This window comes from Cavia porcellus, unplaced genomic scaffold, assembly GCF_034190915.1.
Source record: "Cavia porcellus strain 051 isolate PalLab524CR breed Dunkin Hartley unplaced genomic scaffold, mCavPor4.1 scaffold_1, whole genome shotgun sequence".
Classification (NCBI taxonomy): Eukaryota; Metazoa; Chordata; class Mammalia; order Rodentia; family Caviidae; genus Cavia; species Cavia porcellus.
In genome coordinates this window covers 58,823,351-58,848,155 of record NW_026947484.1, presented here as the reverse complement: position 1 = coordinate 58,848,155, position 24,805 = coordinate 58,823,351, and the positions used below count along the sequence as shown (strand labels likewise).

Genomic DNA, 24,805 nt, shown 5'->3' with positions numbered 1-24,805 from the left:
CATACATTACAGTCTCTATCAACTAGCTGCAAAAACGAAAATAGTATTTTTTTTTTTTGTACCAGGGATCGAACTCATGACCTTGCACTTGCCAAGCAGGCATTTATGCCATTGGAGCTAAATCTTCAGCTGGAAATAGTATTTTTAATGATAAAAAATAAAATCTGCACAGAGTGGTGGCAAACACCTGTCATAGGGACTCTGAGGCAGGAGGATCGCGAGTTGCAGGCCAGCCTGGACCACATGGCACTCTTTTTATTTTTGTACCGGGACTCGAACTCAAGACCTCACACTTGCCAGGCAGACCCTGTGCCACTGAGCTGTATCCCCGGCCACAATGGACTCTACACTCAAGACCAAAACAAACGGGCTTTGCTTTGATTACGAATGCGGGAAATTATCAATAACGGCCATCCACGTAGACACCCAGACAACGTCCGGACACCCAGACAAAGTCCAGGTAGGAAGCGACCCGCAACCGAACTCAGGCGCTCCGCCGCAGACAGAGCGCGGCGGAAGAGGAGACGCCGGCAAGGGGCGGGGCTCCCTGACGCGGAACCGGAAGTCGATCTCGGCCGGAAAGTAGTCCGGTCCGTGGGGCTTTGCGACGCTGTCGCGTCCTGTCCCCACCGAACCGAGAAACGCGACGCGGCTGCCGGGCGGCGGAGGTGCCGCGGTGCGGTGCGATGGCCGACATGGAGGATCTCTTCGGCAGCGACGCGGACAGCGATGCGGAGCGCAAAGGTGGGGCCCGGGCTCCGGCCGAGGAGCGCCCTGCGGAGTGTGTGGGCCCGGCCGCGCCCCCTTTTTCGCGGGCCGGGTGCGGGATTCGCGGTGCCCGGGGACGTGCAATGGCCACGGGCGCCGTCAGCGGGAGATCGGGGGAGCGGGGTAGCTGGCGTGGCGGTGCGGGAAATGTGCGGGTCTCGGCTTAAGGAGGAGCAGCGGAGGGCTGTCGTGGCTTGGACGGACGGACAGATGTTCACGGGGGGGGGTGGAGGGTGGAAGAATTATGTTCGCGATGGGTGCAGGTGTAGAGGGGTGGACGGAGGTTAGGGTGGGTGGAGGGATGGATAGTGGTTGGCGGGATGTTCATGGTGGGTGCAGGGGTGGAGAGATGCGTGTACGGTTTGGTGGATGGATGAGTGCATAGATGTTCAGTGGTAGGCCGAATAGATGCTCAGAACGGCTGACTGGATGTTCATGGTGGATGGATATTCGTAGTAGATAGATGGATGGGTGGAGAGATGGATGGGTGTTCATGGTGAGTACAGTGATGGATGGATATTCATGGTGGATAGATAGGTCCATAGGTGGAGGGGTGGATGGGTGTTTGTGGTAGATAGATGCATGGGTGGAGGGATGGATTGGTGTTCATGGTGAATGCGTATTTATGGTGGATGGACGTGTCCTGCACTGGCACTGTGGATGTCTAAGTTTAAAATACAAAGAGGGGTTCTTTGAAGTTTTGCACCAAGCTCAGAACTCTTACAACCCTCTAAGCTCAAAGCAGTTGTCTCTATCCATTTTTTCCTTATCTAAGTGTGTTGTTGTGGTTTTTCGTTCTTTATCTCCTGCATTTCCCCCAGTTCATCTTATTCATGATTTCCCGGGCACAGTGAAAAAAGGCGTAGAGGAGGTACAGAGACCCACCTGCACTCTTGGATGTGGGTCCTGCTGGGCGATGGCCAGGAGAAAGGTGATCCAGAGAAACGTTCCGCTTCCGCTCCCTTTTTAGGTGCTGGGGATAAACTAATTACGCTGATACCTAATGTAAACACTTGGATGGGTACAAGGATTTAGTGCATCCTTATTGCAAGCCTAACGATGGGGAAGTGATGCATGGAAATGCTTGGTTTTCTAGGTCTCGTTTTTGTTTTTGAAAAGCTCCTTGTAAACCTCTTGCAGCTTTCTTCCATCTCACTGCTAGTTAAATAGACTCTAGGGTTTGCTCCCAAGTTGGTCCTGCTGCACTTGCAGGTTGCTGCTGTTCCTGAGGGTGGCATGGATGTGACAGGATTATGCCTGGCGTTTTTATCTCCTGGACCCTGAGAATTGTAGAAAACAGAAGACAGTCCCTACTAGATCCAGTGTGCTGCTTTTATAAATGAGCCAGATCTTCTATTTACTTATTTATTTTATAAGTTTTTATTTTAAAGAGAATAAAACCAAGCAAAATAAAACAGAATAAAGCCAATCAAAACAAAACAGTGTAAGTGACACAGGATTTCAAAACAAGGTAATAGGAAATCAACAATGGCCACCATAATGCCTCTTGTTGTCTTAAAAAAAAGCTGCCCATACCTTCAGACACAATAACATCAAAGAGAACAGAACAGAGCAGAATAGAATCAATAAAAACAAAACAATGAATGCAGCACCGGACTTCAAAACAAGATAATAGTAAATCCAGATTTTTTATTCTTTCAACATTGTTTAGTAGTTTTCCTGGAATAAATGCTGCGCTTCTTAAGTTACATTTATTGCGAAGTGTTTTAGTGTTTTTGATACTACTGCAGGTGGAATTGTATCTTTAATTTCACTTTGGATGGTGTATTCCTAATGTTTACAAACTGAATTTTGTATGCGGATTTTTTTTATCCTGCAACCATGCTTGATGTATTAGCTGTAGTTTGGATGCTTCAAGGTTTTCTCCAGGACAGAGCATGTTGTCTATGAATATGTGACAGCTTTACTTTCCCCAGATTCCATGTATGTGTCTTACGGGCGTAATTGCCCTGGCTAGCGCTTTCCATAGCATGATTGGTCCTTATTTAAAAGAAAGCATTTCTGGGTTCATCATTATCATGATGTCAGCTGTGGGGTTTTGGTAGCTGCCCTTTTTCCTCTATGGTGCTGGGGATTGAACCCAGGACCTTACAAATGCTGGGCAAATGTTCTGCCGTAGGTCCGCATCCGCAGCCCTTTTGTTTGTTTAGAGACAGCACCTGCTTAGTTACCTAGGCCAGCCTCAAGTGTGAGGCCCTCTTGCCTTGGCGGAAAGCTGCCACACCTGGCTCAGGGGTGCTCCTTACCTTGGTGTGGAAGTTGCCTTGTATTCCTAGTTTGTCAAGTGGCTTTATCATGAAACAGCATTATTCTGCATCATTTAAAATGGTCCTGTGGCTTCTTCTTCCTCTTCCTCCTCCTCTTCCTCTTCTTCCTCTTCTTCCTCTTCTGTTTTGTACCAGGGATTGAACTGATGACCTCACGCCTGCCAGGCAGCGCTTACATCACTGAACTAAATTCCTGGCCCTTTTATTCTTCTTCTTCTTCTTCTTGACCTCACGCCTGCCAGGCAGCGCTTACATCACTGAACTAAATTCCTGGCCCTTTTATTCTTCTTCTTCTTCTTCTTCTTTTTTTTTTTTTTTTTTTTTTTTTTTTTGGTACTGGGGGATTGAACTCACGACTGCACGCTTGCGAGGCAGGTGCTTATGCCGCTGGGCTAAAATCCCCAGCCCTTTTTAATTCTTGATAGAGTATTTCAGTTTGGTGTTTAGATCTTGAGCCACCCTACATTCCTAGGATAAATCTCACCTGGTCCTGATGTATATCCTTTGACTATGCTGTTGGATGTGCTTTCCTGATTATCGTTACTGTTGTTGTTTTTTGTTTTTTTGAGACAGGGTCTTACTATGTAGTGCAGACTGGCCTTGAACTCACTATATTGCCCAGGCTGGCCTCGAACTTGTGCCAGTCCTTTTGCCTCAGCCTCTCAAGTGCTGGGATTACAGGCATACTCCACCACATCCAGATGTTATTATTTTTTGACATAGTGTCCTTCTGTGTAGTTCAGATTGGCCTTGAACTCCCAGAGATCCTCCTGCCTCAGCCTCCCAAGTATTGAGATTACAGAGGTGCACAACAACACCTGGCTACTCTGAGTTTTGCATCTGTATTCATGATAGATATCATGGTCTGTAGGGGTTTTTTTGGTTGTTTTTGTTTTTATTTTAAGGATGTTTTGGTTTGGTCTTGCTGTGAGAATTATGCTGGCCTCATAAAATGAGCTAGGAAGTAAATGTTTCTTCCACTTCAGGTTTTTGGGCAGAATTTGAGTCTGGAGGTGCTAATTTTTCTTTAAGCTTTTTATAGGGTTTGGCAGGGAAACTGTCTAGGCCTGAGTTTTCTTTGTTGGAAACTTCCCCAGTACTGACTGGATCCAAACTCTTTTGTTTTAGATCTGTTAGAATTTCAGTTTCACCTGTTCAGAGTTTGCAGTCCCTGTGAGGGCTCTGGCGGCAGTGCTGTCCTGGGTCTGTGCTCCTGGTCCTCCTGGTTTCTGTGAAGTCAGCTGACATCTGTCCCCACTCCTGACCTCAGGGCTTTGAGTTTTCAGCTTGTGCTTCTCCTCCGTGAGTTTGTTTCCAAACTGCGTGGAAACCGCGTTTTCTGTGATTTCATTGATTCCCCTCGTTGTTTCTGAATGCTTTATTTCATTGATCTCTGCTCTAATTATTATCAGTTTTCTGTTTGCTGCTTATATTTGGGTTTAGTTTTTTTCCTGAGCCTTTAAGATAAAAGATTAGGTTACTGATTTTAGTTCGTTCTTTCTTTGTTTCCTTTTCCGCTTTTCTTTTTTCTTCCCTTTCTTTTCCTGGTACTGGAGGTTGAATCCCAGGCCTTTGCACTGAGCTAGTCTCAATTCCGTTTTTATCTTGGGACAGGCTCACACCAAGTTGCCCAGGTTGGGCTTGAACTTGTGATCCTCCTACCTCAACCTTCCCAGGGTTGGGGTTACGGGCATATGTGACCTTACCTGGCAGAATCTTTTCTAATTTTGACTGACAACTGAGTATTTTGAACATTATAATGTAACAAGTTAAGAAATCACATTCTTTCACCTCCTGTGCTGTTTGTGGCAGTAGCTGTTTGTTGAGTGACTTCTGAACGAATTTCATGAAGTCTATAATCTGCATTGTGGCCACCAAGTTTCTTTTCCGTGACTTGATGATGAGACTGAGATTTCTTCACAGCCTCCCACAGTTGAGACAGATGGGTGATGTGCGTGCTGGGAACACTTTCAGCAGCAGCCAGGCTGCCAACAGACAGCTCTGTCCTCCCTGCTTCAGGAGTGCACTCAGGGCCTTTTCAGCCTGGGCAGCCTGGCCCTGGAATGACAGGGGCTGGGCTTCAAGTCCCAGGCAGGAGCCTCTGGGTGGCGCTGTGTCCTCCAGGCCGCTCTGGGCTGGCAGTGGGGTGGCAGGGCCCGGGATTCCAGGAGTCCTGTTTTCTTCCCGGTCCCCAATCCGTGCCCCAGTGTTGGGGGCCCCTCTTGAGCTGCCCTGACTCACTGCCCTGTGACTCGCAGATTCCGATTCCAGATCCGAGTCAGACTCTGATCAGGAGAATGCGCAGTCCGGTAGCAACGCCTCGGGAAGCGATACCGACCAGGAAGACGCGGGCGACTCGGGGCAGCCAAATAACAAGGAGCTGTTCGGCGAGGATAGTGAGGATGAGGGGGCGTCGCGCCACAGCGGCAGTGAGAACCCCTCGGAGCGCTCGGACAACAGGTCGGAGGCCTCGGAGCACTCTGAGCATGAGGACAATGATGGCTCCGATGTGGAGCAGCACAGCGGCTCGGAAGCGCAGCCCGAGGATGAGGACGATGGCCGCAGGTCTGAGGCTGGGAGCCACCGCTCGGAGGCCGACGGCTCAGACAAGGCGGCGTCCGACGACGACAGGTGGGGCGGAGAGGACAAGAGCGACCAGTCCGATGACGAGAAGCTGCAGAACTCGGACGACGAGGAGCAGGCACAGGCCTCTGACGAGGACAAGCTGGCCAACTCGGACGACGACGAGAAGGAGCAGAACTCGGACGACGAGGAGCGGCCCGCGCTGTCTGACAACGAGCGGCCGCCGCTATCTGAGGAGGAGAAGGCCAACTCCGAGGACGAGCAGCCCGCGGCGTCCGACAACGAGGACGAGAAGCAGCACTCAGACGACGAGCGGCCACAGGGGTCCGATGAGGACAAAGCGCAGAACTCTGAGGACGAGCGGCCGCTGGCCTCGGACGACGAGGAGGAACAGGAGCGCAAGTCAGGTAGGCCGTGGGCTGGGGACAGGCGGCTCAGGACAGCCAGCTTGCTCGGGACAGCTGGCTTGCTTGGGACAGGCGACTAGGGACAGGCGGCGGCTGTCCATCTGGTGGCCTTCCCTCCCTTCCTTTGTCTTCCCTCCATCGCACCATCTGTGCCCTTTCCACCCGCTCACTGGCCGCTGTCAGGTTCAGCTCGACTCAGTCGCTTCCTCCTCGATGACAGGTTCTCAGCGCTGCAGCCGCAGGGGTGAAGTTCACTGCAGCTCACGGTGCAGGGTTCAGTCCGTGCAAGCTGGCTGTAGAGCAGCAGAGCGTGGTGAGGGTGTGGCTGAGGAGAGCCGCGCTGGCCTGGCAGGCGGGAAGGCACAGGGCAAAGGAGCTAGACAGAAAGACTGACCCTTCCTGGCCACTTCCAGGACCACTCTTCCCACCGGGCTCTGCCGCCTAGTGTAGATCTAAACCACCACACCCCTTTCCTGTTGTCAAGTGGTGCAGATCAGAGGGAAGCAGGGAAAGAACAGTTCCAGTCGGCAGCATGATACTAGAGGGGCTCGGTGAGGACCTGAGTTGGTTCCATGTACACAGCTGCTAGAAGGCACAGCATGCTGCTCAGGAAAGCAGCCCTTCCTGGAGGGAGACACAGCTCCAGGTTCCCTGGGGAACCTGAGTGTGGGCACTGTGTCCGTGTTGTGCCTGCATCCCGAGGTGATCAGGCACCGGGAAGACTGAGTGAAGGCGTCTGATTGAATTGCAGTCCTCTGTCTCCTCCTTGCCAAATTGCTGTGTTTTCCTGGTACCTAGTCTACAGCGGGGGCCAAACAGTTGGGGCTGCCCAGAGTGTGTGACCTCCGGAGACACGAGCATGCTGGGTGGCTGTTGACCTGCCACAGCCCCACTGCCCCCAGGAGGAGAGTCCCCGATTCAGGCCTGCCCTGCAGACTGAGGGTCTGGCTCTCGCTGAGTCAGCGCCTGTGCCGCAGCCCTTTCTTGCTTTGGTCTCCGTGTGTGGTTGGTTTGTTTGTGACGCAGTTGTGATCACGCATAACTTCCAGCTCTGCTCCCTAGAATCTGCCAGAGGCAGCGACAGTGAAGATGAAGTCTTACGGATGAAACGCAAGAACGCGATTGCGTCCGACTCTGAGGCGGATAGCGATGCTGAGCTCCCCAAAGGTACCTGCCATCTCCACTGCTACCCGTGCCCAAGCTGAGGTGCGCTCTCTGCCCAGGTGGACGGGGCATAGCTTCCTTGGTAGGCAGAGCACAGCCTGCAGGAGCCGAGCCTTGGGGCAAGGCGGAAGTCTGTTCTGTAGCTCACAGTGCCTTGCTGAATGTCAGATTAAGAAATGGATTTCAGGGCTGGGGATTTAGCTCCATGGCTTAAGTGCCTGCCTGGCAGGTGCAAGGTCATGAGTTCCATCCCCAGTACCAAAAAAAAAAAAAAAGAAAGAAAGAAATGGATTCCAGGGCCAGGGATTTAGCTCAGTGGTACAAGGCCTACCTGCCAAGCATGAGGTCTTGAGTTCAATTCCTGGTAGCCCCCACAAAAACAAAGAAGAAATGGATTCCAGCTGGGTGTGGTGGTGCACATCTGTCATCCTAGCACTTGGGAGGCTGAGGCAGGAGAATCAGTGTGATTGTGAGTTCATTCGAGGCCAGCCTGGGCTACATAGTGCAGGGCCAGCCTGAACTGCACAGTGAGACCCTGTCTCAAAAAAAGAAAGATTGTGCACGCCTTGGGTTAGCTAAAGAGTTTGTCCCCGGCTCTTTGTCCCAGTGCCAGGAGAGTCCCCGGCCACTGTGCACAATGGCATAGAGGGCACAGAGGGCTGTAGTGAAGATGTCGGCATGGTAATGGCTCGTGGCTCCACCAACTGGTGGTGGGGAGTCAGCCAGGAAGGTGCCTGGGCACGGAGGGTGGTGGCTTTGTTGCTGTCACTTCATCAGCTCTGAGCACCCCAGTTGTCCCTCCGGCCATCTCTATGTGACCTCGGTCTCCATGACTCACTCTCGGTCTCAGCCCACACCATGTTTTCACCCGTGACTGTGCCTTTTCATCGTGTTGCAGGCAGTCTCCTCCTAGCCCCTCCTGGCTCTCTGTGCTCTGCTGGTTTACTTAGGTCACGTGGTTGCTTCGGGCTGGGCCCTCACCGATGGGCCACACAGGCCTGGAGTGAGCTGGGTGCTGTACCTCTGGGCCCTTGGTGGGCTCCGAGAGCCAGGCCAGTTGTGCTCAGAGCCCTGGTGCTGGGGGAAGAAGCTTTCTGCTGTTAACGCTGGGCGTTTTCCTCCCGGGGAAGATGGCAGCGGTGCCATGGACCTATTTGGAGGCGCAGACGACATCTCTTCAGGCAGTGATGGGGAGGACAAGCCACCTACCCCAGGGCAGCCGATGGTGAGTGCCTCTTGGGGCTGGGCCCTGGCGCTGTCCCTGAAGGGGTCTCCCCAGGTGGAGGATGCGGGCAGGTGACTGTGGTAGGAGAGGAATCGGCCAGATGAGCTTCTGTGTCCTGGAGGAGGCTCCTGGCTCCGGGGAGAAGCAGCTCCTGCCGGGGCAGCCTATGGGCTGGGCGCCATGTCTGTAGTGAGTGTCAGCGAGGTGACTCCTGTGCCCCGAGCCTGCTTCCCCGTTGGCCAGGTGCAGCTGGACTCACTCAGGAGAGGCTAGTTGGAAGTGGCCTCAGGGCTGAAACCCAAGGTTCTCTCTCTAGGATGAAAATGGGCTGGCTGCGGACCAGCAGGAGGAAGAGCCCATTCCTGAGACCAGGATAGAGGTGGAGATCCCCAAAGTCAACACGGACCTGGGCAATGACCTGTACTTTGTCAAGCTGCCCAACTTCCTCAGCGTGGAGCCCAGGTGGGCAGCCAGGGCTTCAGGGGGTCGGGGAGAAGCTGGGTTTTTCTTGCTTTGTAGAGCTGAGTGACTAAAGACAAAGATGGAAAGTTCGTGGTATAACCCTGAAAGCACAAGCACATTCTGTGTAGAAAAAGAGCGGCCCTATGTAAAGGAGACGTTTCATGTGGCTGTCTTCTAATGGTAGGGTACAGTGTCAGGAGTCAACAGAGCTCCCCAGTCTGCCTTTCAGACTTCTGCTTAAGGTGCTGGGAAGTGGCCTAGGCAGGTGCTGTACTACTCAGCCACATCCCAGCCCTTTCTAACCTATGTGATAGTTCCACTGTGTTGTCTGTGTGGATCTCAGATTTGAGAGCCTCAGCCCGGGTGACTGGAATTACAGGTTTGTAACACCACACCGGCTCTTTAAGAGACTTTTTAACTAGTGTAGCCCTAAAAAAGCTGAAATTGGCTAGCTGTGGTGGCCACACCTGTAATCCCAGCCCTCTGGGAAGCGAGGCAGGAGGAACTTGAGTTTGAGCAACTTAGGGAATTAGTGAGACTCTCTCAAAAGCATACCATTGAAAAGCAGCTGGGGCAGCAGCTCTTGAAGGCCCTGGGCTCCACCCCCAACACCACGAGGAGAAACCACACTTGATCCTGAAAGGGATGAACCGGCTGGAGAAACCGCGGTGTCCACCGTGGCACAGGCCCGGGCCCCGCCCAGGTAAACCGTGCCACCAGGGGTCGCGTGTGATTGAAGTGTTGCCGCGGGCAGCTCAAAGCTTCCTGTTGCCGGGAAGACTGTCATAGGAATGTGGAGTGTCTGGGATACTTAGCCTCTGTGTGAACAGCACATCCTGAGAAGCTGCAGCAACTCGAACACGTGTTGGAGCTGAGTGTGACGACACTGGCATCATGGTGTCTTAGCCTTTTGATCAGTGGTGTGGCCGTGAGCGTGTTGTTATGCAATCAGTGATAATCGTTTACTTTAAAACAATTTGTAGACCTTTCGATCCCCAGTATTATGAAGATGAATTTGAAGATGAGGAGATGCTGGACGAAGAAGGCAGAACCAGGTTAAAATTAAAGGTACTGTGCCGTGCCGTGCCATGCCCTTCCCTTACAGCGCAGAGCCTGGGGTGCCAGTTTGCAGCCCAAGAGTGTGAGAATGTTTTGTTTTCTGTTCAGTTGCTGAGACGAATTGTCTGCCTGTTGAGAACTTTCGAAGTTGAGAGCTTAATTTGACCTGCTTAAGCATGGTGGAGTGCACAAGACAGATTAGAAATGGGAACCTATAGAAATGTCACTTCTCTTTATGAAATGTCAATTATCTGATATTTTCTCCATAAAAAATGTCAGTTGCATAATTTTTGGGGGGGGGGTCTTTTGAGGCAGGGTCTCACTATGCAGTTCAGGCTGGCCTTGAGCTCACTTTGTAGCCCAGGCTGGTCTTGAACTTGCTATGACCCACCTGCCTCAGCCTCCCAAGTGCTAGAATCACAGGTGTGTGCCACCACATCCAGCTTATATTTTTCTTGCTGATAATTTTCTTTGATGCTTTTTAAAAATGGTGACTACTTTAGTGTAAGATGTACAGCTGGCTGTGATGGCAAAGCCTTGTCATCTCAGCACTAGGGAGGCCAAGGCAGGAGGATTCCCGAGAGTTCATAGGCAGCCTGGCTTTCAAAGTGAGCTCAAGGCCAACCTGAACTGTATAGTGAGACCCTGTCTCAAAAGAAAAAAAAAGAGAAAAGAAGTATCGTACTTAGGTAGTAGGTATTTAGGGCCACCTTCCCCTGCGCCCTTGCTGAGGAGAATTTATCATGAGCCCCTAACACAGCTGCGTGGCCGCTCACCCTGTGCCCTCTTAGCTGTCCCTGTGAGCTGTGGCACAGGGCCATGGTTGCCCCAGGAGGGTGCACACTGAAGGCACACGGAGCTGAGCTGTGTCCAGAAACAAGGGGCATCAAGCACAGACAGGAGACCAGGCTGAGCACCGTGGATTCACGCAGGCTGGGGATTCTCGCAGACACTCTGTTCTCCAGTGCTTGCTGTCTATGGGCATCATGCTAGGGAAGTCAGTCTGGCAGCCAGTCCGCGTGTCTGTCTGTCTGTCTCTCAGTTCTGTGCTGAGAGACAGCACAGAATCTGGGGTGACTGTGCAGGTTTTCAGGATGCCGTTGAGGAGCTGCATGCAGCGCCTGGTCTGGTCCTCCCAGGAGCCCTCGGGCTCGGGTGCCCTTGGCCATGTCCCCTCCGGACAGTCAGGCTCCCGATTTCCAGGCCGCGCTCTGATGCCCTGCAGTGTTGCCTGGGCCTTCCCGGCAAGGGAGCCCCGAGTGCTGCCCCTGAGTAGGGAGGGTTTGAGGTTCTGAGCTGGGGCTCCATCGTGGTCCACTGTGGCCATGGCTTCTGCTGCATCCGAACATCCAGCCTGAAGCAGGTGGCAGTGAGGTCCAGCTGGTGCAGAGGTTTGGTTCTGGGAGCCTAGAAACCCTCCACTGTGTGTAGCATTGCCTGGTGTTTAAGCGAGAGGCTGCAGTCGGCCACCCGCTTGTGCCTCTCAAGAACCCTGGTGAGGCAGGCTGCAGCCCTCTCAGGAGTGGGTGTCTAACCAGGTGGAAAACACCATCCGGTGGCGGACCCGCCGTGACGAGGATGGGACCGAGACCAAGGAGAGCAACGCGAGGATCGTCAAGTGGTCAGATGGCAGGTGAGCTGGACGGGAGCTTGTTGGGGCCACCTCCCTGGCTCCCAGAGGCAAGCCCCGAATTCCCAGGCCATAGTCTTCCTGCCACACTGCCCCAATAGCTGGGCCTGGGACCGATCCTGAGTAGGGGGACAGAAGTGAGTTCCCGTGGTTATCCCGTGCTCCCAGGAGCGATGAGGACACGCAGAGCATGCTGGGGCATGGCCACCCCGGCACAGCCCGGAAGCCTGGAAGTTAAACTGCCCACGCCCCGAGTCCCCTTGCATGTGGCAGAGGCGGTGTCCCTTAGCCGGCAGCTCATCTCCATTGCCCTCCTTCTGTGGCTGAGGAGAGGAAGCGGCCGGGCACCGAGCTGGGGTTGGAGGCTGCAGTGGCCTTGGCTAATGTGTGCTTCTGTCCTCACTGTCGCCAGCATGTCCCTGCACTTGGGCAATGAGGTCTTCGATGTGTACAAGGCCCCGCTGCAGGGCGACCACAACCACCTCTTCATCAGGCAGGGTACTGGCCTGCAGGGCCAGGCTGTCTTCAAGACAAAGCTGACCTTCAGGTAACTGCGTCCCCTATGCCCTGTGGTGCCTGTCAGGGGGCCCTGCCCGTCTCGGGGGCCAGGCTGTTAGCCAGGTAGTCAGGTGATCGGGCTGTGAGCCAGTGTGTGGGTCAGTGCATCCCACAGGTCCTCTCAGCTGCCCCTTGTGGACACTGAATGGTCCGTGTGTCCCTTCCTAATAGAATGGATGCGGGGTGGTAGGTGCTGCAGGGGCGAGGCTGGAGTTGCCGTCCAGTGGTCCCTTGTCCCTGCAGGACTGTCCCCAGACCGTCTGCCATCCCCTGCAGGGCAGAAACAATTGCTGTATCTTTTCTTGGAGTTGAAGGGAAATGACAGTATCCATCAAGCCACCATGTGGGGGTGGCTTGCCTGGGCCGGTGTTGCGTGCTTAGCACTGTGTGGCAGTGGCCCCAGGTCGTAGAGGACGCTCACTGTCCTGCCTGCTGGCCTCTCCAGCTTTCCTTTCCGTGGCTTTGCTTCTGTACAGTGCCATGTAGTCACAGAACAGCTGGTCTCCTGTATTTTAGAAAAGGAAAAATGCTTGAAAATCTGCCTTGCTTTAAAAAAAAAAAAGCATAGCTGGGCGTGGTGGCTCACACCTGTAATCCCAGCACTTGCGAGGCTGAGGTAGGAGGATCATTGCGAGTTTGAGACCAGCCTGGGCTACAAAGTGAGTTCAAGGCCAGCCTGAACTGCATAGAAACCTTGTCTCAAAAAGACAAAAAAAAAAAAAAAAAAAAGCACAAAAGCTGCCAGCGCCACGGCCCAGTGCCCTCCCCTTGTCGGGCCGCAGCACAGAGCTCACCCCGCCCCTGTCGGCTTCCCCGCCCGGGACCTGTGTGCAAAGCTCAGCACCGGTACACCTTGCTCTTTCCTCAGACCTCACTCCACAGACAGCGCCACACACAGGAAGATGACGCTGTCGCTTGCCGACCGGTGCTCGAAGACGCAGAAGATCAGGATCCTGCCGATGGCTGGCCGCGACCCCGAGTGCCAGCGCACAGAGATGATCAAGGTACAGGCACCCTCCTTCCCCTGCTGCTCCCCAAGGCCCCTGATGGGTTCCCACCCGTGATGTGTGACGCCTGGGGACACCACCACCTTGCAGAAGGAGGAAGAGCGCCTACGAGCCTCCATCCGCCGAGAGTCACAGCAGCGCCGCCTGCGGGAGAAGCAGCACCAGCGCGGGCTGAGCGCCAGCTACCTGGAACCAGACCGCTACGATGAGGAGGAGGAGGGCGAGGAGTCCATCAGCCTGGCTGCCATCAAGAACCGCTACAAGGGCGGCATCCGTGGTGAGTAGTGGGGCCCGGGCTGCTGGGGTGGGGATGGGGCTGCCACCCTGCCGGCCCCTCTCTCGCTTGTGCTCTTGTGGCCATGTTTTGCTGGTCAGATCGGTGCCGTCTCACCTAGGCCTCGGCACTGACCGGAAGCCACAGAGCTGAGTTACTGCAAGAACATGGTTCCTCATGTTGCCCCTTCCGTCCGTCACCTGAGCCATCAGTCTGTCTCTCCTCGGGGAGCTGGTTTGTGTCCTGCCTGGCTACACAGTGCTGCCATCTATCTGCCCTTTGTGACTTTGCTCTTTTTTTTAGGGCAGGGGATCGAGAATCTGGGGCCGTCACACTGAGGTGCACCCTGAGGCCTTTTCAATTTTTATTTTTTTGGTATCTGGGATCAAACTCATGACCTTGTCAGGCAGGCGCTTACCCTGCTGAGCTCCATCCGGCCTGATTTTGAATTTTGAGGTGGGAGCTCCCTGGACCTTACGGCCCCAGGCCAGATACAAACCTGTAGCCTCCTTGGCCATACACAGCTGCCCAGATATCACTGCTGAAGCTCGAGGTTTGGGAGTTTGGTACCTTGCCTACAGATGTTCAGAGAGTGAGAGCCCTGTGGGCTTTGGTCCTTAGACCCCAGGTACCCCAAGTCTTCCGTGTCTCCCAGGGTCCATGCCCTCTGCTATACGCCTGCCTGGCATGGGACCATGGCCACCATCGATCAGGGCCTGGGGCCAGGGCACTGCACAGAAAGCAGCAGCTGCCTCGGGTCACTGCCCCCTCGCTGGACTCACCGGGTATCAGGGAACCAGGTCCTGGGCTCACCCACCTCCTTGGTGGCTCGAGGAGGTGCAGTGTGACACCAGCTGGCCTCTGAGTGTCCTGCAAACGTGTTGCTCGCTCTAGTCCTGTTACTGTGTTTGATCTGCCGCCCTGTGTCTCTTACATGTCTGTCCGTTATTTGGGGACCATAGTACAAACTTTATTCTGGGTCAGCACCAACTTCTCACAGAGAAAGACGGCTGTGTGACTGCCACAAGAAGCACCAGGGTGGGCCAGGTGTGGCTTAGTGGCACTGCACGGCTTGCCAAGTGCAAGGTCATGAGTTTGGTTCCTGCACCAAAAAAGCACAGCGTGCTAAGGGTGCTGTGATGGACCCGGGGATCTGGGCCAGGTGCCCATGAAGTTGGTGCTGGGTGGTGGGGACACTGCCGTTCGCGTCCCCCAGATGGCGCCATGCCAGCAGCTCAGCCCTGCTTTGCTTCCAGAGGAGCGCGCCAGGATCTACTCCTCCGACAGTGACGAGGGCTCGGAGGAGGACAAGGCGCAGAGGCTGCTCAAGGCCAAGAAGCTCAACAGTGACGAGGTGAGCAGGCAGGAGTGTGACAGGGCCTGCAGTTGGGCAGGACTCGTTTTAGCTGACCACTTGGTGGCACGCTGGGGACGGCCCTGGCTGGGCGGTGTTTACTCCACTGCAGACAGAGGCTGGGGAAGGATATGGTGATGTGCCAGGCTCTGCTCACCTTGGTTTCCCCTGAGGTTTTCTTTTCTGCTTGGTTGAGACCTGGGGCCTCGAGGGGTGGCCTCTGGGTGTGGGACTGCCTGACCAGCAGCCACCTGTGCCATGGCCTCTGCTGCTTGGCCAGCCCTCACCTCACTCTCCCGGTGCTCTGTCCCCCTGCCTGGCCCAGGGTGCCAGGTCCACTGGGTGACACCTCCCACTTTAGGTTCCTCTCTGTTTCCTATGAGCTCCTCCTGAGCCAGCAGCCTGGGTGTGCCACTGAGGCATGGGGGACTTTGGGGACTCTGCGTACCCACCCAGAGAGCCTGCAGTGTGTTTGGCACAGTGTTCCATGCCTGTGGCCCTGGGTGAGCTGGCGCATGCTGTCCTCCTTGGTCCAAGGCCAAGCACAACTGCTGGCATGGTAACCCCAGGAGAGTGGGTGACACCATGACAGGTGGTGGCAGCAGAACACAAAATGCTGTCTGCCTTCTCCAGTGAGACTTAAGTCGGCCACCAGGCGAAAGCTCCTGCCTGCCGCACTGGCTCCCAAGCTAGGACAGGGGAGCGGGAGACCAGGCGGCGCTCTCTGGGGCAGGAGGAGAGCAGTGGGGTGGCAGGAGGCGACTCCTCCAGCAGGATGGCCTGTGCCACCCCGTCCCCTCCACTCTCCATGACTGGGCCCCCCTTGCCTTCCTAAACTGTGGGGTACCCAGGGCCCATGCAGGTGGTAAGCACGCTATGTGGTCACTGTCATTGCCCAAGTACAGCACGGGAACCAGGGCCAGTCACTTTCCCCAAGGAGTGTCCCTTGTGCCTCCCTGGACCCAGTGAGGTCACCAGGGTCTGCCTGTTCCTCAGCCTGTGCTCTGGAGGTGGTTCTGAGCTTGGCAAAAACGGCACTGTGGAGAGGGGACACTGGGGAGGGGGCAGAGTGCAGAGCATGCAGTGGGGAGGCTGTTTCTGGAAAGCCAGCGGCACTGGATGTGAAAACTGCCCTGAACTTGGCAGGTGCTGGGGTGCTGGGTGCTTATTTCTCTGTGTTGTGACCAAGAGCACGGGGTTTGTGGAGAGAGGGATGTTCTGACTGTGGTCTGTGGCATGGGTCAGTCCTGTGGGCGGTACCAGCAGGTGTCTGCATTTCGGGGTGACTGTAGTGTGTGACATCACCCGTGCAGGAAGGCGAGCCGTCAGGCAAGCGGAAGGCAGAAGATGATGACAAGGCCAGTAAGAAGCACAAGAAGTACGTGATCAGCGACGAGGAGGAGGAGGAGGATGACTGAAGCGGACGTGGGCCTTGCTATGGACTGTACAGTGTCTTATAAATATGTAAACATGAGCTATTTTGATTGAAATGAATTAATTTGCATTTATGTAATTTTGTGATAAAAAATCCTTGAAAGCCATTCCATGTCTAAAGAAGCTGCTTGTGTCACCCTACACAGAGGGGACTCGCTGTGGCCTCAGGATCCCCCCGCCCTGGTGGCAACTGGCGGCGTGGCGGCGTTCCACGACCCTCTCTGTGCCCCTCCTCCCGCTTGTGAGAACAGTCATAGGACAAGGCCAGCGCAGCCCATAGAGCCTCACCAGCTACGACAGGGACCTGGTGCCCACATGGTCTCCTGGGGTTCAGGGTAGACAAGGATTGGGGCTGAGTCTCACCACAGTGCAGAGCAGGGTCTGAGACCAGCAGTGTCAGCACTGCCTCTGATGGAGGGGTTTGTGGCCAGGGCTGGTGACCCTAGTTAAGTCACCTCTGCGGCTTCAATTTTCCTATGGAAAGTACTGCCTGGCGGGGACACACTGGGCTGTGCTGGGTGGGGCAGCAGTGTGGGTTCTCCGCACAGGTGGCCTGGTGCAGTCAGGAAGCCCCATGCCATTCTGGGGGCTCTGTTTGCACAGAGCTGGTTGGGGACCTGCAGGACAGGCTGGGGCGTTGGCAACATCACCCATGGGCTTGGGTGGTTGTGGGAGGGCTAATAGCCTGCAGCCCACCTGCCACCTATGTGAACCGCTGGGACCCAGGAGGAACAGGTCCAGGGGACCTTCTGGAAAGTACCGTGACTCCGGGTGGTACTGGGGTGGCCAGGCCATGAGCACCCTCATAGCAGCCGTGGGGTGGCCTGGCCCACATGCCTTGAGGCTGCAAGCGCAGGGCCAAGGTCCTCGCCCTCCAAGCCCGCTGGAGCCTCGTGTCTCCGCACAGGGCCGGCAACCACCACCAGGCCCACTCTGGGACAGGCTCCTCCTCCCGGGCTTCAACACAGGCATTTGGGGGACAAAAAGAGTGCATGGAAGAGACACAGTGACTCGAACAGTAACAAGCTTGCTCCATAGAGGTGGCAAGGAATGGACTGCAGAATATGGGAACTCAAGGGACACTTACTTTAGCAGAAAGTCTACTTTCTTGGTGGGGACAAGCCTTGGTGGGGACACATGGCTGTAATCCCACCACTATGGAAGGTTGAGGCGGGAGGATCACGGAATCCAGCCCAGCCTGGGCAATTCAGCAAGATCATGTCTCAGAAAATAAGGACTGAGATTCAGCAGCGTGTGAAGGTCCTGGGTTCAGGCCCTGTGCTAAGAAAAAGCCTACAGGACACCTGGTAAACTACTGCAATTATCTGTTCCAATACATAGCAGTAACTGAAATGGCAGTACATGTTTTTCAAAAGAAACTTCACTGTTACTAGGAATTGGATGGGTAATTTTATTTAAATGTCTGAGTTATAAAATTCACTTTTATATCTGTAAAAATTGAAAAATAAAAAAATAAAGAAGCAGAACATTGAGACTGGCGTTAGCAAACGTGTACCCGAACCCGAAGTCATGACACAGAAGGGTATGTGGTTACAGAGGCGACTCCATGCAACCCAACCCAGCCAACCCATGACCGTTCACCCCACAGGCTGCAAGCAAGGGCGGGAATTTATCTGAAATTGCAGAGGTTTTATGCTGTGTGCATACTTTTAAAGAGTCTAAGACAAATCTCAACATCTGGAATGAAATAAAAACTTTAACCGGGAGCACCGGCATGTGCCTGTTAAGTGTCAGCTACTCATGAGGCTGAGGCAGGAGGACTGCCAAGTTGCTTGGTTTTTATGGGGAAGGACTTACAATACTGAATTACGTGTGGAGAAAAATGACAAAGACCTAATTAAAATATGACACTCAACATTCTCTGGACTAATTTTTTCAACTGAAAGTCCTCAGTGGAGAGCTAAGGGACCTGCCTGACTGTGGTGACACCTGCAGCAGTGTCTCCAGGGTGCCCACGCCTCCGCTGCCCTGAGAGCCTGGGCTCGGCTCTGCAAGGTGGTGACAGGTCCTGGGCCCATGACAGAGCAGCATGGCAGCCTGGGGATGGCAGGATGGTAGGGACTATGTCTTACTTCAACAGCAACAAAGCTAAGTGTAACATACACCAGACCACAGCTAGTGCTTTCCCAAGACAACTGTTTCCTTGCGTGATTTTACTGTGTCACAGAGCCCCTTGAGAAGGAAAGGGCATCAGCTAGGGGAGCACTGGAGGGGTTTTCACCTCCCTGTCAGGCCTCTCACACGGAGGGCATGGGACTGCCAGGCCCAGCCACTCCTGCAGCATTCAACATCATGCGTCCTGCTCTTGGGCAGGTGCCCAGGAGGGCACCGGCTGCTTCTCAGCCCTCTCCTCGCCTGCGCTCCAGGGAGACAGCACCGAAACCCAGTCCAGCACACTCACGTTAATGATCCTAGCGGGCTTTTAACACATGAGTTTCATGGAGACACTGGGAAATCAGGACCTCAGATAAATAGGAATGATAAACTGTATAGAACATTCTCTTAAGATAACTAGATGCGTTAGACTAGAAAACCTAAGATCTTACAAAATCTCTGGCTTAAACATTAAGACTGTATCAAAACCCTAACTTATCTGTCCTGCTATAAAAATTTCAGAGCCCTTTGAAAATACTGGAAGTTATTAAAAGGTTAAGAGGCACCAGATTTTGTATATCAAAGCAAACACATTGTTCTCTCTTGTAATTAAATTCTTGAAAGATTTTTCTAGGCTGACTGTGTCAGTGTTGGTGTTTAAAACTGCTCATCAGGAGACCTTAGTCACACAGTGTGGGGAGGGTGGTGCGGGCCACGGCTCCGGCTGCAAGAATCCCGGTGTTTGCCTGTGGCTACCTCTGCTGCACCCCATAGGAACATGAAAGCCCTCCTGGGAGGGCTGCAATCCCCACTGGAACTCCAGGCCAGGCCTATGCACTCCTGCCCAGCCCCAGTGGCTACACCCAGCACTGGGTGGCAGAGCCCACTTGCGCTGCTGTCCTGACCTCTCCCACCTTATGGGTCTGAAAACAGAGGTCAGATTCTTCCCTTTGGCTGCATGGACGCCTTGGCAGTTCTGGACCGCACTGGCGCCAGGCTCTCCCCACACTCCTACAAGAGCAGCACCTTGGAGGCTGCAGTCCCTCTACTCTCACAGGCAGGGGGCAGCTCGCTTCCCGCCCTCAGTAACTCACCTTCAGCTCTGCCTTTTTCTTGCAGAAAACAGCTTTTCTATAAGGTGCTTCCCCTAAATTTGGCAACACCCACATCAAAGTGACAGCTGTGTAATGGACACTTTAACCATCCCTTTAAACACAGCGTGCAGCTGGGCTTGGCTGACGCCTTGTCTGAGCCGGGCCTCGGGCAAGCTGCACCCTGAGAGGCAGCCTGGCCCCTGAGCCATTAGGTTTACAATTCTGGTGTTTTGTTTCCTTGATTAAAAACAAAAACAAAAACAAAAACAAACATACCCTTGCCAAATTCATGTATTTTTAAAATGTGTAAAGATCTCCAGGTTATGAAAGCGTACTTTTTTATACCTAGAAGCAGCGACAGTAATTTTGACACCAGCAGTATCCCTTTTGGATTTTAAAAATACTGATCCTCAAAGTTTTCTACATAAATGGCTTCTGAAATATTGCTATAACTGTTTGTGCCCAAGATTCGCTATAAATCACTCAAGCTAACTTTAAAAATTCTAGAAGAACATGGAAATGTTTCAAAATATAAAACATCACCTACTACCGATTTACAATAGGAAATTGATAATAACGTGATCTAGAAAATAATGTATATGGTTTAAAAAAGGATTTCCAGTCTTTCCCCGTCCACCCAGAAATGGCCACGGTGACCACTTTGTCTGCCATGCGCCGCCCAGTCTCCAGGTCCGCGGCTCACGGCTGCTCCCCTTCCACTCGCCGCCTGCGCACTGTGGGGAGAAGAGAGGAGGTTAGAGCCCCTCTGAGTGACTACCACTTCTACTGGGCACAAGCATTAACAAAATCACCCCAAGGTCCCCACTGTCGCGCCTGCTGACCCCAAGCAGATGTGGCAGAGCGGCGCTTAGGAGACTCACAGTGAGCCCCTGCGTTAAGCTCTGCCGCTGGGTTAAGGAGCAGCCACCGGGGTCATCCGTGCTCTCCGGGTAGCACGGTGCATCTCCCAGGCCTGGAGAAGATGCTGTGAACAGCCTGTCCTTCCTGCAGGTCAGTGGCTCACTGCTTTCCACGTCCTCCTCCTCTTTCCCACATAAAACAAGCATAATACAGAGCAATGGAACAGCTGACCTGTGAGGTGGCAAGGTCCTTGGGGCCATATCACCGCTGGCTGCCAAGTGGCCCACAGTTAGCAGACCAGGCAGGCTACTGTCCTCGGCCACCAAGAGCATTGGCAGGTGTCCCGACCCGCACGCCTTGGCCTTTCGGCCAGCTCTCACTGAGGACAAGTAGCACAGGTCCTGGGCAATGATGGATAGAACGTGACTCCTGGCACTGTCCCACGTCCAGCAGGGCAGTGACCTTCTGACCCAGCTTCTCTGCAGCGGTAGCAGCTGGCAACACCCGCACTTCACAGCTGTGCAGCTGCACACGCAACAAGTGCCCTCGACACCAGCCACCACGGCGATGTCACAGACGGACAGCCTTGGGGCTGCGGCAGAGGACATGTGTCAGCACTCACTGCCAGACCCTTCCACATTGTATTGCTCTGACGCTCCGAGGGGCCAGAGGCGACTCCTCTCTCCTGTCCCTCTGCGGCCTGAACTGGGCAGGTAGCCCTGAGGCTCTGCCTGGTGCTGCTCTGCTCTTCTCCCCGCCAAAGCAGTGGCCACAGGGGCCAGGAGGGAGGCTGTGCCAGCGCCATTACGCCTACTGACTGACACATCTGCGTTTCCCAGAAATTACATGAGTAACCCAAGTCTGTGCTGGGGAGCTGCAGTCTCCTTGGGCATCTTCGTCTCTTTTATTTGATCCACTGCAGAGCTGACAGTGATGCTTGGGAAAGAACCATGCAGCATCAAGAGTGGCCTCCCTTTCCCGTCTGGTTCCCGCACCCACAGGCAGTTCCTGAGATCACAGCTAGGTGGCAGGCTTGTAAATGCTGTTCTGTTAAATTTTTTGGAGCAGATCCACTTTCCAAACCCTCTGGGGCTGTGGAGGAACCCTAACCACTCTCAGGTTCTAAGAGAGTAGGGTTCTTTTTCTATCTTTGAGACAGGGTCTTGCTATGAAGTTCAGGCTGTCCTCAAACTCCCAGTGATCCTCCTGCCTCGGCCTCCTGAGTGCTGGGATTACAGGTGTGAGCTACTGTACCCATCTCTGCCACCTTTCCCTCATTTGGTCAGCATCCCACCTCCGGCTTGTGTCACTTGGGAGAGTTCTTGAGGGACCTGCCGGGCTGAGCGCTCAGAGCCTACAGGCTGGCGTCCTCACACATGTGCAGTGTGTCATGCCCAACTGTGCAGGACACCTGTGCCTGGCCTGGGTCCAGGTTGGTCTCAAGGCCAGTGTGCATGGAGCCTGTCCATGTGGCTGTGGCCCTGTACACCCAAGCCTGGCTTCCTCTCTTCCAGGAGGCCATATGCTGATTCACAGCCTAGACTGCTCTTTCTTGACTTGAGGCTAGGGCCTGGGGAGGGGATGGGGGCAGACACAGCTGGGGCCACAGACACAGCACTTTGAGCTCCACCCGGACAGCTCAGAGGCACAAAGGATGCCTGAGGCCATGTTCCATCCAGCTCTACAGTCACAGGGGCACCAGGCTGGGAGCTCCCAGCGTCCCACGCGTTTCCACAGCACCTTGTGGGCCTGGGACAGCTGCCCATGGCCATCCCTGCCCTGTAGTTGTGATGCCCAGTGCCTGAGGAGTGGCCACCACATGAGAGGTAGCTGGGAGGGTGAATGGTGCTGCAGCAAGCCCTGCACAAATATCAGCTGATGGGAGACTAAGCCAAACACCCACGGCCCCGGGAGCAGCAGGCTGGGGACAGGGTCACCTGGGAGGCCCAGCACCCAAGGTCTGCCCCAGGCCGACTAAACCAGATCTATGAAGGGGAGGAAGACAAGCATCTGTTCTTAAAGCTCTCCAGTTCTTCACAAAGCTTGGTCAGACTTGAGAAACACTGCTATAAAAGCCACCCTGAACACTGAGAACAGGCCAGGTATGGTGGCACTCAGTTGTGATCCTAGCACTCTGGGAGGCTGAAGCAGGACTGAGCTCAGCCTGGGCAGCCTGCCTCAGCAAGACCCTGTCAAAACAGCAGCTTCACACAGGGGAAGGAGTGGAGGTAGGGGTGCAGGCTGGACCGACACCCAGGGCCACATGGGCAGGGACCTGAGCAGTGAGCCAACAACAAAGAATTGAGCATGACCAAGAGCGCAGCTGTGCGCGCCCATCCGGGTTCAGAGGGCAGCAGCCAGGGCCTGGGTATGCCTCGGCAAGGCCTGAGTGTGATTCTTGGTCCCCAGCCGCCAAAAAAGAAGAAAAATAAAGAAAAGCAAAGTGGCTAAGATGTCCTTAAGGGAAATAGAAAGAAGGTAAAGAGTTTCAACTAATACTTTTCACAGTGATCTAGGTTAAAGACTGAAGCTGTATTTTTTCTGCTCCACAAACTAAAAGAATGCAGACTCAAATACAGCCAAAGCTTAAAAGAACAAGAGCACTTTAAAAGGGTGATCCTTTGGGGACTGTTTTTGGTACCAGGAACCAAACTCAGGCCCTCATGCTTGCCATGCAGACACTGTGCCACTGAGTAAATCCCCAGCCCTGAGACACCATAATTCTCTAAAATGTATCTTTTGAAATGCTTTAATAATTTTAACTGTAATTTAAAACCAGGCAGAAACAAACTTAAGCACGGAGTTCCTTTTTCCACTTTGTAACTTGGAGAGAGGTCTCCTTACCCACGGGCTCCGGGGTCTTGTCCCCCGACCTGACAGATGGGCCTGCAGGTGCACACTGCTGCCAGGTGCAAGCACCCCAGCTGCCCAGGGTGAAAGCCGAGCAGCTCCATGTGAGGGGGATGGGCACTGCACCTCAATCTGGAGGCAGACCCTACTGCTCAGTGTCCCCTCACATGAACCTGAATTCCTATCTAGGTCTGTTAGAGGAAAATAGTAAAACACTTTCCTGTAATGTGGAAATCTTTGTTCTAATAGCTACAAGGTCTGCTTCGTAACTGAGAACAAAACCTTCACTGTGAAACCTCACTTAAAGCTGGAACTGTGCTTATCACAGGAAGCTGCCTCATGACCCACCCGGTGGTCACTTCCACCTGGCTCAGCCTGAGCGCCACAGATGAGACGGACCCGGATCACAGGACCAAGGACAAGGAGTTTCTCTGTGTTAAAACCTCCACATGTCAGCTTAAAAGCATGATCCAGAAACTCGACGTGAGATGCCTTACCCAAGTCGTTGTTTTTGGTGATGGCGTTGGCCGCCCTGGTTCGGGGACCCTGCTGTGTAAACTGATACCCAAACTTCAGGATGTTGGTGTTTTCCTCGAGCATCTTGGCCATTTCTAATTCTACAGCTGTTCCCAACTGCTGCCTCTGGAAAGCAAAACCGTATAAATAAATACAGTGTGCCAAAATACTTTTCAGCGAGATCAAGACTGGGACACTAAGGCTTGGGCTGTTTCTGTCAGTCTTTAGATTCTCCCACTTCCACAACACAATGTAAGAAACAAACTTTTAAGCCGTTCACTGTATCACTGAGACATCACAAGTGCTGGTTCTGTGAGATATCACCTCACACCCCAGGGGTGAGCCCCGGCAGGTTGGTACAAGCCCCACAGTCACGATGACTCAGGAGGTTCAGCAAGAAGACCCTGAGCCTAGGAGCAGAAGACCAACCTAGGCACCACAGTGAGGCCCTGTCTCAGGAAAAAAGGAAACAGATGAACAATAACACAAGCTGCCACAAATGTGTGGCTGCTGGGATTTCTGGTATGACTGCAAAGTAGTGCAGCTGCTACGGAAAACTATTGGGAACTCGAGTCACCACACTGGCCAGCAGTTCTACACGGCCCTGTGAAGTGAAAGTATATGTTCATCCAAGAACTGGCACATGACTGTCTGTGTCATGATTATTTTTTCTGACTCTTTTTTGACGAGACATGGTCTCACTATGCAGCAGAGGCTGGCCTGGAACCCACGGTGGTCCTCCTGCCTCAGCCTCGCGAGTGCTGGGATTACAGGCGTGCACCACCACATCCGGTCACATCCTCATTTTTAATAGCTGAAAGGTGGGAACTCAAATGTGACAACAATGCGCGGCCACGCGCATGGAACTAATCACAACTGCAGCACCCGCACAGCACCTGGGAGCCTTTCAGAGGCGGCGCCTAGCTGTAGTTCAGCACCATTTGCTTATGGCAAAGTGCTGCTGCTGCACTGAACCCAAATACTGAGGGTGTTGCTGTCTGATGCTCAGCTCATGCCCACAAGACTGTGTGCCCACCGTGGCCTGTGTGCCACTGTCTTGCTGATGTGCAGCCCAGTGTCACATGACCCACGGATGTGGAGCTGCAGGTGAATCCAGTGGGGGGCATGGCTAGGCTCCTCCCAGGTGATGGCTGTG

The 24,805-nt window shown here is 53.8% G+C and overlaps 2 protein-coding genes across 5 annotated transcripts in view; one reads left to right on the top strand and one right to left on the bottom strand.

Annotated features, from left to right (window-relative positions):
* The first annotated feature begins 579 nt into the window (after positions 1 to 579).
* Leo1 (LEO1 homolog, Paf1/RNA polymerase II complex component) lies at positions 580 to 16,320 on the top strand. The gene is made up of 12 exons (XM_003471877.5): positions 580 to 744; positions 5,315 to 6,046; positions 7,109 to 7,213; positions 8,341 to 8,435; positions 8,752 to 8,897; positions 9,881 to 9,965; positions 11,495 to 11,589; positions 11,999 to 12,133; positions 13,013 to 13,148; positions 13,242 to 13,428; positions 14,682 to 14,779; positions 16,093 to 16,320. The coding sequence occupies exons 1-12, from the start codon at positions 687 to 689 to the stop codon at positions 16,195 to 16,197; spliced, it is 1,977 nt and encodes a 658-aa protein (XP_003471925.1). The 5' UTR covers positions 580 to 686; the 3' UTR covers positions 16,198 to 16,320.
* A 1,284-nt stretch (positions 16,321 to 17,604) lies between these two features.
* The window catches only part of Tmod3 (tropomodulin 3), a 59,737-nt gene continuing 52,536 nt past the window's right edge, over positions 17,605 to 24,805 (bottom strand). For all 4 annotated transcript variants that reach the window (XM_013154619.3, XM_003471781.5, XM_005004574.4 and 1 more), the window contains exons 10-11: positions 23,631 to 23,775; positions 17,605 to 20,156 (exon numbers count right to left, since the gene is read on the bottom strand). In XM_013154619.3, the coding sequence (XP_013010073.1) occupies positions 20,122 to 20,156; positions 23,631 to 23,775 (180 nt within the window). In that variant the 3' untranslated portion in view covers positions 17,605 to 20,121. The remainder of the gene's footprint in view (positions 20,157 to 23,630; positions 23,776 to 24,805) is intronic.